This window comes from Camponotus floridanus, unplaced genomic scaffold (genome assembly GCF_003227725.1).
Source record: "Camponotus floridanus strain SB8 unplaced genomic scaffold, Cflo_v7.5 scaffold53, whole genome shotgun sequence".
Lineage (NCBI taxonomy): Eukaryota > Metazoa > Arthropoda > Insecta > Hymenoptera > Formicidae > Camponotus > Camponotus floridanus.
The window spans coordinates 334,194-349,536 of NW_020229692.1; the positions used below are offsets into that span (position 1 = coordinate 334,194).

A 15,343-nucleotide genomic window follows, 5' to 3' on the forward strand; every position below is an offset into this window, starting at 1 on the left:
CGCCGAGGAAAACGCGTTCCCCTTTCTTAATAAAAGTCCGAGGCTCTCGGATGGGCCATGGGGCTTGATAAACACAGCCCTCTCACAACCATGACGAGCTCGTTCGTTCGCCTCGTGCTCATGAAAATCGAGCACAGCGGCATCTCGTAAAGGAGATACGGCGTTATAATTCATGAAGCGCGACGTGCAACCGGATGAACCATAAAGCCGGGACGAACGGCCATACTTGGCATAGTTCCGTTGTCATTCGCGAAGGTAGATGACATGCCCATTGCCGTGTTATTACCACCAGAGAAATTTCCTTTCCCTTCTCTCCCTTTTTTTGTCTCTCTCTTTCTCTGTTCTGGATTTAAATTTTTCTTTTAGTTTCTTTTTATTTTAGTTTTTTTAAAACAAAAGTATACATAGATAAAAGTAATGCTTAGTCTGCTTTTTCATGTAAGTATTCATATTATGAAATAATTTAAGCATATAAGACTATTTGCTGAATTTTTCATGCATGTGAATATTACTGTGAAGTATATACATATATATAACGCATCACACATGTATTAATATCGCTAATTAACCAAGTCATGTTGTTTTTCAAAATTTCTCATTTTTTTGTATAACATTGAATGGATGGATATAGCAAATTTGACTCGTTTTTCATAGGAATTATTCTTTTTATTCTTAAAAAAATTTTTTTAGTTAAAATGGGACACATAAATATCACTATCAGACCATATGAATATTTTTCATGTATGACAGACTTTTTGAAAATTTTGCGAAAAAACATTTGGCCATTTCAGCTATTTTACAAATCTTCGCAAACGCATGAGAATGTATAAGTCGTTAAAAAAAATTGTTGCGAACAAATACAGATATGCATACATATGTAACCGAATTTATCTGGAAATTATAAAATGTTATTTTGCTTTACATTCTTCTAAATTCTATCGCGACATGTATGCGGTCTTCTCTATCAAATTTCATAGTTGTTTTAAAACATTTTGCCGTATTGATATGGTCATAAACTTGAGATAATATGGCGGAGATATAAAATTAAAATTATTTCATGTTCCTCTAAAAGAAAGCTTTAAAATGAAATATAAGTCTTAATAAGAAAAAAGATTAGCTTAATAAGAAAAAGTATGATATAAAATAATTCAGAACGTAAAGTCCTAATATTTTTATGGCAGAGATATTTTTAATATAATGAAAGCGTTGATAAAGTAATTTATCATGCTTATATGAATTGTAAAATAGGAATGAAGCAAAAAATTCAGCGAATTTAAGAGCGTATTATCATCCAATCGAATATATATGCGCATGTTTGTTGTTTCTAAAGAAACATTCAGAGCAAGAAAGGAGTCTACTTTGTTGTTTGATGAATAAAAATTTATTTTGCAGAAATTCCTTCTGCGATGTACAGTGATGCGGATCAACAAGTGCATGGAGGGTCATGATAATGCTAATTGCATAAATCAGTAGACAGTCTAGCACATCCGTCTCTTTATTACTCGTTAACTCAAAATTATCTCCGTGTATCTATATGAACATTTGAGTTGGTTTTTTTAATTATTTCCATTTTTTATTTCTCTCTTTCTCTCTCTCTCTCTCTCTTTCTCTCTTTCTCTTCAAGTAGAATTTTTTATTAATCTTTTTTTATTCTCATATTTATTTGTCAAATTTGTTGCTTTCTTATTTACGAAATAAAATTACAAATAATTTTGAATATTAAATTTATGTTTAATAAAAGAAATTAGATTGAATATATACATTGGCCAAAAAACGATCTATCGCTTTTTATAAAGTGGTGAAAAAATATATTTTGCAATTAGCACGTGTCATAGATAATATATATCAATAACTCAATTTTTTTATATCAAGTATTAAAATGTTTATGTTGCGAAAATACATTTCAGTAGATATATTATAATAATTGTCGATTTAATAATTTATTGCAAAAGATTTGCGTATAGAATTTTTACGTTTGCATCTATGGAAATACGGCGACGATCGTATAGTTGTAATGCGCGACGAGAATACTCTCGTCATGTCGCAGAAAGGGAAAGATAAAGATCGAAAGTGCAAAGAAACTATTGTATCATCGGTCGTTGTCATGAAACCGATGCAATTGCCGTTATTTGTTCTCGACTTGTACTCACCGGTGCACGAGATCTCTGAGTCGTTTCACCTTCCGAATGGCTTGGCACTCTCGTTACCTCGGTGAAGGGGTTGGTGTTTATGGCTAGTGGGGAGAGGAAATGGGTTAAATACGATCTTGGTGCGTGAAAGAGATATATAGCGCGTAATTGAGAAATTTTCGTTCACAAGATGCAATATATATTATATTGGCGCCTCTACTTTATAATACCATAAATCATATACGTGCAAAATAAGCAGTAAAAATAATTTTAAAAAATCTTATCTGGGAAATTAGATATTGAAAATTGTTTGTCATATTTCTAACCAAGAGCGAGAATCATATATAATGATAAAATCGTAACGTTATAAGATATGTCATTGCACTTATTCGCATATTTTGTTTTATTAAAACTTAATTGTCAAAATTCAATTAAATTGAAAATAAAATTCCGGTATTTATATGGGTGTGCTTTTTTATTTATCGACGTTTAAATAACTAGTGTAAAGTTATTGCTTTATTCTAATATTGTTTTTTTTTTCTTTTGCTCGTGAATTAAATACTTCCATTCTCCATTCTGTTTTTATTCTTACGCAGTTTGGTCCCATTTTTAATTTTTCGGATCACTAGTCACGCATCACGAGTCTTTGAATTTTATATCGAAATTGTAGAGAGGAAAATCATGAATTTTTTAAAATTAATTAGATGTACGGAAAGTGTAATATGGATAATATACTGTAATTAATGCACATTGACAGATATATTTAATAAAACATGTGAAAATAATACTTTTAGATAGAAATACAAAATATAATCAAATTAATTATTTAATTATGTACATCCGATTTACATTATAAATATGGTTAATCAATTAGCATGTAGAACTGTACTGATGGCGAAAGAAATAGCTAATGTTTGTAAAGCAATAGCAAAATGTTTAATGAACAATGAAATTGAAATGCGTGATATAATTGATTAAATTTAAGTGAATGATATATACGTATTGTATGTATCATATGTATCTGTATATTATATCGTATATGATAAAATTTTATATTTTTAATTTTATGAAAAGTAATTGACTGATTTTTTAATCTGTTTATCTTTTGCTTGTTTTTAGAAGCTCATCGAGCTCTGGAGCTCCTCGAGGATTATCATGCCAAGTTAACGAGACCGCAAGACAAACAACTGCGATTAGCAATCGAACGTGTCATACGTATTTTCAAGAGCAGACTCTTTCAGGCATTGCTAGGTAAGTCAGATCATTGTAATGTTTTTGTAAATTTTTATACATTTGAAATAATACGCCTAGATATGCTGATGGCTGTATCAAAAATTTCTCTATTAATCAATTGCGAACAACGATCATGAAATTTAAGAAATATGAGTATTTAGTGATTAAGTTGATATTTTCACAAATTCTTCATATCAGCTGATCGATGATAAAAAATCAGTCTTATTGAGACGAACAGGATATATCGCTTTTTATGAAAATCTCACTCATAACTTGCGGTTTCAAAAAGCTCATAATTCAAAATTTTTTCGTGAAACGATCATCATAGTCGATAATGCCAATCGCTTTAGCTCGAAATAACGGCGGCTAATTATTGCGAGTATTTGAAGACACGCTTTCACAATAATCACTAATTATTTCGCAATTCTCTTTGATAGTTTCGAGATAGCGTGCAGTTGCGCGTTAAAATCATTTCGACACAATTAATACATTTCATTTGAAAATATACCTCTAAGAGAATTATATACGTTATGTTTTTTTCTCTTTTATTGATGAAATGTCAATTACATTCACTATAGTTAAAAGGTGGAATTTGCGATGCCTAAAAAAATTAAAATTATTTACTTATATTTCAATCGTGATCATTCATTCAATGAGTAAATATCCATCGCATTCAAAGCAATCCCTGTATATCTAGGAAAGAATTTACAGAAATATTTTATCTCTTTAATCTTCTGAAAATTTGATAAAAATGTAACGTAAACGTCAAAATACCAGATTTAATTGAAAAACAAATTAACATCGGCACGTACGTTGAATCGTTCTGTAAAATATCGACATATCTGAAAGTTCTTTCTGACCGGAAGAAAGGTGAATAGCAAGAAAGAATCAAATCTCCAACTTATCATTATTTATTAGAAGTGGCGCGCGTCGACCCTCGAAGATTTTTCGCGTATTATTGCGTGAGATACGATAACGATTTATTCCTTCTTGATTCTTCTCGCAACCAATATTTCTTTTCCTCTTTAAACTTCGTTCCATTTATTCTCGAAGAATCTCAAAAATACGCAATACCACCGGGTATATTATAATCAATTTTCTCGCAGAAGCGAAGTTGATACAGCGCATTGTTGTTACTCGGATAGCTCGCTCACGCGTCAAATCGATTTGCACCGAAAGTCGTTCCTTTCATTTCCGTCACGTCCATCACACAGTTGTATTCGTTACTTTGTTTCAAACTCGCCATCCGGCCGAGCGGCTTCCGCATCGGAGATTAGTCAAATGTATCTGCTGCGAGGCCCATGCACCCCCACATAATACGTTGCGTCGCGACCGGTGTGTTGCTAGCCGATAAACTGAGCGGACTCAGGCTCCACGGCTTGTGTTCTATCAGCTTTTGGGACAATAGCGTCAAGATTATACGCCCTACCGAGACTGTCAAGTGACGGATGCGATGTGACGAAGTTGCCACCCGCTGGCCGCGAAATTAGCCGGGAGATTAACGTGTAACCGGTTCCGTCCAACTATAATATGTCATACCACGATCCACGAACGTGTTCATTGTTTTTCGCTCGATTAGCCGAACATATAATGGCTGAGAATCTCTTAATACCTTTAGCGAAGTTGGAGCACCTATATAACATTTGTTTTCAAAATGTATCGCAATTTCCAGATGTAAATTTGTTTTCTTTAACTATTTTTAAGATCGAGTTTTGTTTTCTCTTGTTAATTAAACTTGAAAATAATCGAAAATAAAGTTAGAAAGACGGTAAGAATATCCAAGGTAAATTCGAAATTAAAGAAATAAAGAAATAAAGAAATTTCTGAAAAATAATTCTTCAATTATTTCTTCAATTTATCATTCCTTATTGCCATTTTTTCATTTTTTTCTACTTATTTTTCTAATATATATATAAATACTATAAAAATAATAATATGAAAAAGAAACATCTTTAATATATAATTCTCAGGAGAAAGATTTCATATCTTCATGATATATATATATATATATATATATATATATATATATATATATATATATAGAAATAAATTCTGGAAACGTTGAAATTCTGCACGTTTTTATTCTTGTCACACGCGTTTTTTGTATTCTCAAATTATTCGGACAAATTCTGAACGGAATACGCGATGATTTTGGAATATTCGAGTGGAAGAAAATTGACTCAAGTGTGTGTTACCAATCGAGATCTCATGATATAGTTGATCTCTCTCACTGTGTGTCCAGAAATTCGCCAGTTTAGAAAAGTTTTTTGAGATAGCCTGAGGCGTCGACAGATGTCGATAGATAAAGTGCACTTGGTGTACGGTGCACTTGGGGCTACTCGAGCTCCACTGCAAACACAGACTAGCGAATTTAAATTTGCGATCGGAAATCTCCAGAGTGTCGCTTTATTGATCAAAGAAAACGCGACTTGTGCGCAAAATTTCGAACAGATGTGCGAAGATGCGCGTCAATTTTATTCAAATGAATTCAAATGAAAAGAGAACTCAGAGTATTGCTGTTTGCGAAAAAAAAAACTATTTTTTTTTGCGAAAAAATAACTATTAAAAAAAGAAAATTCGCGACATAAACATACATCTCTTGTTTAGGTATATGTATTCATAACTTTTTTATAATCTTATTTTGAATTTTAATTCAATTATCTAGTGTTCAAAGTAACTTTAAAAAAAGAATTTCCAATATCGAACAACAAATATAAAAATGGCGAAAAGGAAATATCCAGAGACTATTTTTTCGCTGATAAATTGTTGGAATTAAAGATCGTTTGTATTTTTCGACAGGATTAAATTACGAAATGCCGCACAAGCAACTACAATTGCACCACCGTTATTAAACGATATGAACAAAACGGCTTAAGAATCTCGTCGATTTAACGAGATAACATTTATTCGATCGTGTTATTTCGTTTATCATTTTATTTCTTTCGATTTGCTGTACAGGATCTAATCGTGATGCAAGTAGCAAAGTTTCGTTACATATATATTAAAGTGGATAACGACTCTCGTATCTATCATTGTTGTAAATTATCGGTGGATTGTATTTTGAAAACGCTATGTGTGTGTATGAGAAAGAGATGATAAATGATTCTTATTTATTACATATAAATTGAAATTAGTATAGAAATAAAATTATATATTGGCCATCAGCAATTTTTTAATATTGAATTGTCAATTGGAAATCGCGAAATGTATATCCGCAAGAATCCTTATACGTACCATCGGATACTCTGTCAATTGGAACGACGTTGAGCCGTGTCCCAAAACTAATTTTGAGTTTCGTAGCTGTTGTAACTTCGTTATATACTTGGTGCTATCTTTATGACGTGTAATCCTGTGACTACCAGCCGCGAAACTCGAGATGTAACACGTAACATCGACGGATTACTTCATTTATCTTTTGAAAATTAATGGAAAAGAATTTTTTGAGCTCGCGCTTTTTTCATATTCTATATCATTATGTCGATTCTTCATTGGCAGATCGAAATTACTAACCGTAATCCGTGTGATTCACTTTCATCAGGATCGAAAAAGAGATAATGACCTCGATTTCTCTTGCTTCTCGCATCTTATTCCTTTTCTCCACATTTCAAATTCACGACTTGTAATCCGTGATCAGCATTTATCTAACACTGTTTTTTAAGCTAAATCTTAAGTCAACGAATGTCGCATCCCTGAACGCGATCTTTTTCTTTTAACATTGTCTGCTTTTGCAAATATTTATTATCAAGTTTCATCATCGAGAATTGTAAATCTTGTCGAATTGATCTCCCGCGATTCATATTTATCTTGATACAAAATGTCAAACATGATGAGTGAAATATAACAGATACATATATTTACAACAAGTCAGCCAATCGGAAGAATCAAGTATCTGGATGGTAAATTTGAAATGCATGGGAAATGGAAGAGAAACGCGGCGCCGGATTGCGAAATATGTATTGCCGTACGCGAGCGGGCGAGATAACCGAAATTTGTCAACCGGCCATGCCTTGTGTCCGGCGCATCCGCGGGCTCGTATTATAATATATTACACTCGGTCATTCACGCGTATTGCGGTTGTGCGTTCTGGTCACGCGTAATAGGTCGCGACGAAGTGTGCCGTGTGAGTGCGCGACAAACGCGTATAAAACGTGTCCAACAGGTAAACCAACGCGTGCACCAACACGAGCCGCGTAGATGCATCCGTGCATCTCGTGGGTGCTTAATCCCTATCTGCCCGACAGCGCAGGACGCACTTGTGAATTTGGCGCTGTTTGCGGAGTCGGATTGCTCGCCGAACACGAATGCACAAATCTGACAATTTTTATTTTATCCTCAAACACAGATGTGATCTAAAATTGGACTATGCGTACAGATTATGCGTCTCACAGGTGTCTGACTTTCGAGATATTTATTCTTCTTTCCACATGCATATTACAATCTTCTATCTACATACATTTACATAAATTTACATATATCCTTTTCTTATCTTCCTTTCGGAGTAATTTAATTTTCTAAGTTCTTTCTAAGCGATTTAATTTTCTAAATCAGACGTGATTCAGTTTTAAATGCGTTTGCTTAAGTTTTACGAGTAATTTATGAAAATTATTTAATTGCATCGATTGACAACGAAGACAAAAATTCGTCTCGATGATGAGAAAAATGAGATTAGAATTGCTTTCGGAATTATTTCTCGAAGGTATGAAAGAAATCGCGTTAAAATTAATTATTTCCATTCATAGAAAGTAACAAAAGCGTCAGCGCGGTATTTCTAATTCATTGAGCGGTTTGCTGACCGTTCGGGCCGTTAAGGTAAACTCTGTTCTTTTTTCTTGGAATAAGAGGATGATGGGCGATTTGGTTTACCTTAAACTACCGAGCGACTGCAGCGAACGTAGAATATTATATTCACGATCGAACGCACAATTTCCTCTCTTCTCCCGCGCATTATTACCATCCACACTCTATGTTTTCACGAAGTAAACTCTAGTTTTCTTAGATACAAGCTATAGATTCCACTATATTACTCGAGGGAATGTCATGCATTTTACCGAGATATTTTGCTATCAGCTTGAGAAAACGTTGTCATCGCTTTTATTTTTGTGTTCGTAATGAAATACGTCGACGCAATGACATCTGTGATGATTTTTGAATTTTAAAATATAATAACGCGAAATCGCAATATTATTTCATGGACTTTTATATAAATTGTTGCGTCGTTTAATTGCCATTATAACGCCATATGTGCGTGCAAATCGAAAAATATTTATCTATATGCGTCATTAACAATGCGTGTTCGAAAATATAATTTTGATAATAAACGTAATAGAATTATTTTCCACGACAATTTGATTATTTCTTCGGGCATTATATGGGAAATCGGTTTCGCTTTGAGCATCAATAGACGTGACATTAATTGAGAAAATTGCAATTCCATCTGGCTAAACGATCTGTTGAACAGGACATCCTTTATAGCATATAATGAAAAACGATAAAATGAATAAAAGAACGAGAGATTTTTTACTCCAACGTTTTAAATTTCATCCATGTGTTAAATATCTCCTCGCAAATATGCATCGCAGATGAATCTTAAAATGGATCTTAATAGCCGAGCTGTCAATTCTACTTTTGTCTCGAGGAAAAAGGACGTATGCATACATTTTAGCACAATAAGAATTAAAATCTTTTAAAGAAGATTATTGCTAAAATTTTAATGACACCTTATGTCGCTTTTCTTACTCGCTTTTGCGATGATTATATCGCAAATTTTTCTCTTTCTTTTCTTCTTTATTTTATCGCGACATTATGTGCCAGAAATGTCATCATTTTTTCCTCTGCAGTTCATGCTCATTAATTTTTCTTCCGAAAATGGATGAAATGGATTTCTTCTATTTATTTTTCTTTCAATAAAATTCATGCTGTTTTAGCGCTATGATTACATTCCATCAAAGTTGTCATAAGATAATTGATTTTTTATATTAAGAGCTTTTTTATATTAATTCAAAGTTTAATTTATCAAAGAAGCACGATTAGAGAGTTATATACAAAAATCTTTAATTATTTTAATTATTTGTTTTTAATTAATTATTTTTTATTATGTTTAAAAACTATTATGTTACCTTTTATTTAAAAATTTTATGTTAAAGGATCATAAGAATTTTATTTGTGGACACAGTAGTTGCATTGGTGTTCTTTATGGAGAAAAATACTTTATATCTCTGTTGTATATTTTTCTCTTTGATATTTTTATTGATAATGTATTTATAGCATTTCGTTATATACTTCAAAATACAATGCCTTTCCAAGAAAGTTATAGTTCATATAATTTGTTATATCACATATTCATCTAAGAAATAACACAAAAACACAATTATTTTGCTTTCTCACAATATTATCCTATTTTTCTTCGAATTGCAATCATCTTCCTCTCCTTTCTCTCTCTCTCTCTCTCTCTCTCTATTTTTTATCTTGTTGAGTAAATTTGAAATAAACTCAGTTTCCATTCATTGTCCGTGAAATGCTACAATTATAGTGCTAAAAAATTATAAAAAATTATAAATTATAAAAAAAGAAAATAACGATAACGTCGAGAAAACTAAAACAAAAACAGGAAATTTCGAATCCAATTTATACAACAATTTTATTATCAAAATTTATGCCTAATGATAAACCACGTTTGAACGTGGTATGTAAATTTGTCTGTTAAAATGAGACCTCCATCGCTAATGTTATCGGAGCATTACAGACTGAAGGAAACTTCTTCATCCGATGACAGGGGATCGTTAGCATCGAATTCCCTCACTAGTGGTATTGCCATTGGTTCGCGTGGCTGTCGATTTGAAATTCAATCCATGACTCGACGCTGTTGTAAGATCGTTAACCGAACGTTGTGAACATTGCCCTTACAGTTGCTGCTGCAGCTGCCTACGAGGCGTAGAGCGGCTCTTTTGCGAAATTCCTGTCGCGCACACGTACGAGGCCACCAATTTAACACGATAATTTCGTATAGCGAGGGTATCATATATCGTTTTTAAAACGTGAGACTCGCTGGATTATTCCCAGGATTGGTGGTGGACGCGAATTTGCTCTGCATAAACATAGTCGAATGTCTATGTAAAAATAAAATATACAATTATCCGAATATGTATAAAGTTACATAATTATGATAGAAATGTTGTACATTTTCATTGTACAACTTTATTGTATAATTTTATATTTTTTAAATAATTTTATAATATAAAATTTTACAAATTATTATTTTTTTTTTTCAATGTATCATGATCTTTCGAGTTCGCATTCCCGAAATATTCCGTTTATTTATGGAAAATTATTTGCATATATATTTCTTCTTTTTCCCCAAATAAATCTAGTAATTCAATTTTTTGAGAATAAAAAAATATTTTCAATCTGTTATTCATGAATAAAACTTATGATTATCATAAAATAATGTTTTACTTATGATTATCATAAAATAATGTTTTTAATTACGCGTAATTACCTTTATCAGAGAGATTTTAAAGTAAAAATACATAAATTAAAAAACAACTGATACAAATTTTTTTCTAATATCTTTAAAAGCAACATCAAGTGAGCAAATTTTATCTATTTCAATTTTTATTATTCCGTCATCTTTTAAATTTACGTGCTTACGTAATTTTAAAGAAAAATGTACTTTTATTTATTTATACTTAACGAATATAAATTTTTCGCTGATGTTCGACAAAATCTCAAATATTAATGATAATCTTCAAATATTATCATAAAAAAGCTATCTATAATTTTTCATCTTTATATATTATTTATTCCAAGTACGATATCATACCTCGCATCGATCGATAATAATTATTATTATAACAGCAAGAAAGGAAATTACGCAAACAATTAATATTTTATCAGATTTATTCAACGTCGTGTCCAGGCTAGTTTTCTACAGCTGCAGAAAGAACGTACAAAAACGTTGTAAAAAGATTCAGAATTAGCTCGACATGAGGATTCGCAGAATATAATATCCCTTTTTTTTCAACGTGATATAAATGCGCTCTCCTAGTCGAAGGATACGTACTTCGAAAAGCGTACTGATGGGGATAAACACAGGGACTCGGAGAGAGAGGGAACGAGCTTGCGCCACAACCAATCAGCATCCACTGGTCGATCAGTCTATCGAGCGAGCGTTCGTCGCGATGGATCTATCGAGTCCGCGCTCCTGATATATTTCATTCGTTTACGAATTATCCCATTATTTTCGTCCTGATGAAAGTTTCGCGTGTGAAATTTGAATTTAATTTCGCACATACAACAATTGTCTTTCGATCGACGGAAAATTCTCACCGCGATTAATGAATACATCGTTCCGTGTCATCAAATCCAGATAAAAAAAACTCTGTAAGCAGTTGGCAGACTTGTAAATCATTAACATTGTACTAGTAAATCTGTACAGATTTCTTTCTCGTTTTTTAATTGCGTTTTTAATATTAAGCGTCGCGAATTTGTGTGGGAGAAAGAGAGAGAGAGAGAGTAAAATTTTATCGTTAAACTATTAGGTATTTCCATTTTATTGTAACTTTGAAATTTTGAATTTAATAAAATTAATATTCAGGAAAGAGAGAGAGAGGAAGAGGAAAGGAAAAGAAAGAAAGAAAATAGAATGAATCGCGATCGCGTGATTATTTACGTGCTTTTTTATTTGAAGAACACGTTTCACTATTGAAAAGAAAAACACTCAGACGACTCGGTAGACAGGGAAAAAAACACAAAAGAATTCGTAAACACAATTGTATCTATCGTGCTACGTAAATCAGTATATCGAGTGTGTCCTTCCGAGGTACATGTTTCGCTTATTACAGAAAATTAACTTGCGCGTACAGTCGAGATATTTGATATTAACTAACAATTATTTTTCGATCGACTAGAGATTTTGATACATTGAATATCGTTCTATCGATACTGATGAGGAATTTGATAAAGAACAGTTAGCAGACTTGTAAATCGTATTTTTTAGTCGCATGACATTAAAATACACGGGACAGAGAAATGTGTGTGAATAAAATTTTATGTTTGTTCGAATATTTATTTCGATTACGTTGTAATTATGAAGTTTGTACTTAATAGAATTAATATTTTCGATTGCGAACGGTGAGAGATAGTTAAATATTTTATCGAAATTTTGCAATCGCGGCCATTTTGACGTTTGACAATGCGACGTGAAGTACGTCGCATTATCGCTAGTCGCCGAATGGTAACCGTCGTGAGTAGTTGAATTTTCGAAGCGTTGATCGGAGCATCACATGATTATCGTGATTACGTTGAGCTTAAGCGCCTAATGAAACATAATAATCTTTATTTAATCGATGCGTAAATCGCGATTATCAAAGATAATACGAGATCAGAGATACGCATCGAGATCGCGAGTTAGCTTCGTCGAGTGTTTCTCGTCGAACCTAACCTTTTGAACCTTTCATCTCTCAGTCGTCAAATCGTAATCGTCGAATACGCGAATGTGTGAGCAAGAAAAACCGTTTACATCCGTCGATCGTCGTCAAATGGCGATTGTGTATAAGTGAATTTCGGGAGTGTCGAGAAAAATATGTCGCGATTGTACCGTGTGTTCTATTCTCGCGAATAATAGCGAGCAGTGTGTTATACAACAGATGGATACAACGAATGGAATACAGCGAATGGATCATCGTCGGGAGTACCGGATAAAAATAACGGGCGATTATTATTATGGTTACGCGAATGCAAATGGTGCGGATATACATGTATATCGGTAATCGATATTCGATTGAAAGTATATCGTCGCGTGTGAGTGTCGGGAGAAAGTACAAGTATCACGAATATTTTTTTTTCACGATTGTTAATATCTGAATGAATAAATAAAAATGTTCTCGGAAGTGTCGAAAAAATATCGCGCGATTATCGAATTTTAAATATAGTGATTACTGTGAGTGATATAGTGATTGATATCCCATCGACTACATTACTTGTGACGTGGATCATCGAGTATCACTAATCAAAGCTTCGGATGGAAAGATGAATGGATCAGGTGACCAGAAGGAAACAGCGAGACTGGTGAGTCTGTATAATATACTACACACTTATAGATTTTTCTACAAGTTTGATAAAAAAATTCTGACCAATATATACAGTATTGTATCAGATTGATCATCCTTATGTTAGCACATTTGATATATATTAATAATTAATTTTTTTTTAATGTCAATGCGATTATCTCTATTAAAATTTAAAATTATCTCTAAATTATCTCTATTAAAATCATAAATAATTTCATGAGATTTAATGAACATGATAATTATTAATTGCGATTATTAATGCGATTATTAATACGAACACATAAGGAATATCTAATTAAGGAATATTTAATTAAGGATATTTAATTTTAATTTTATCGATGAGAAATATTCGATATCAGCGATTTTCATTTACTCTATTGTGTTTTATCTATGTTTAATGTTTAATGTTTTCTTTATTGTATTTTTACCTATATTTATTTCGTTGTTATTTGGCATTTTAGTCACGCGAAAATACATTCAATTTAAAAAATTGAATTTTTTTCCCCGTAGAGAGTTCCTGCTAGTGAATATATATTCCTCGCGTTCAATTTAATTCATAAATTCTCTCTTATAGTTATTTAATTTTTTCCTGACGTTTCTCTTTAATTTCTCAATTTGATGAGCCTGTAATTATATACTCGGAAATTCATATTGCCTATCCAAAAAGTCTCTATGAGATGAAATATTTCTATGTGCACTTTTTAATCTCATTGACGTTTAAATTTCTCGCTTTTTTTGCAAGCTTCTCTTGACACAAATCGCAATTCTATCTGATTCTCCGCGTACAAATGCGTTTTACGTGAAAGGCCACTAAGTGATTTACTAGTTTAATAATCCCCATTGAGTATTAGAGAAAGGGAGGGAGGGAGGAAGGGAGGGAGAGAGAGAGATAGTTATTATGCCTTATTTGCGTAATGCACGTCGGCGTTCTGGGCCGTCACTTGCTACAGCATCGGCCCGTAGGCGATTGTTAACAAGTTACCACGGACTCGAGATCTTGTTATGTCTGTTAAGCGCCGAGATTAGTCCGGAGATAGTTTGTGAATGTCTTTTCATTTTCACGGTTAGAGTGACTTTAGCCTAAATTGATTTTGTCTTACAATTTTTTTTTTAACATATTAGCTTAGATTAATTAATTTTTTACGCTCATCATATTTTTAAAAAATAAGAATTAAATTAATATTTTGTAAAATATCAAATTACAAAGAGAAAGAGAGGGGGGGTAGAAGGAGGGATAGAAGAAGAATATATATATATATATGTTTTAACATAATAAAGGAGGAGAAAAAGGAAAATAGAAGAAGTTTTAACTTTTGAGGTTTTAAAAATTTTTTTATTCTCTCTCTCTCTCTCTCTCTCTCTCTCTCTCTCTCTCTTTGAATGAGCTTAATGAGTTAAACTTTAATTTCAATTCTAATTCTTGGAGTTTATTTATTGAAAGTAAATAAACATCAAATCTACATACAAATTGCATTTTGAAATGTACATTTTTTTTTAAATCATGTATTATCTGAATAAAATGACTCTTCGTAATTTTTATAATGAAGTATTTACGTAAAAATATTTACGTAAATTTATATATAATAAATCGTTTCCGTGTATAATGCATTTCCTCCGGATTACACATTACAATATATTGTAGAAAATGGTAACATGTTAACATAATATCACATAATATATGTGTGTGTGTTTAACGTATTGTTAAAGTTTCTCGTAATGATTATGCAAATGATTGGTAGATGAATATAACTATATGAATATTTACTCTTCTACTCTCCTTCATCCTCTCATAAAGTTGATGATAAATTTATTTGCGTTCAATATCTTAAGAGTATGAATTTTCTGGCATCGTCTATCAGCTGACTTAAACACAAAAATAGACTTCGCAAAATGAGAAAGTGAGAGAAAAAGAGT

The 15,343-nt window shown here is 32.2% G+C and overlaps 1 protein-coding gene across 1 annotated transcript in view; it reads left to right on the forward strand.

Moving 5' to 3' along the window:
* The window catches only part of LOC109610272 (disks large 1 tumor suppressor protein-like), a 70,536-nt gene extending 64,307 nt beyond the window's left edge, over positions 1-6,229 (forward strand). The window contains exons 3-4 of the mRNA XM_025412601.1: positions 3,249-3,380; positions 6,162-6,229. Of these exons, the coding sequence (XP_025268386.1) occupies positions 3,249-3,380; positions 6,162-6,214 (185 nt within the window). The 3' untranslated portion in view covers positions 6,215-6,229. The remainder of the gene's footprint in view (positions 1-3,248; positions 3,381-6,161) is intronic.
* The last annotated feature ends 9,114 nt before the right edge of the window (positions 6,230-15,343 follow it).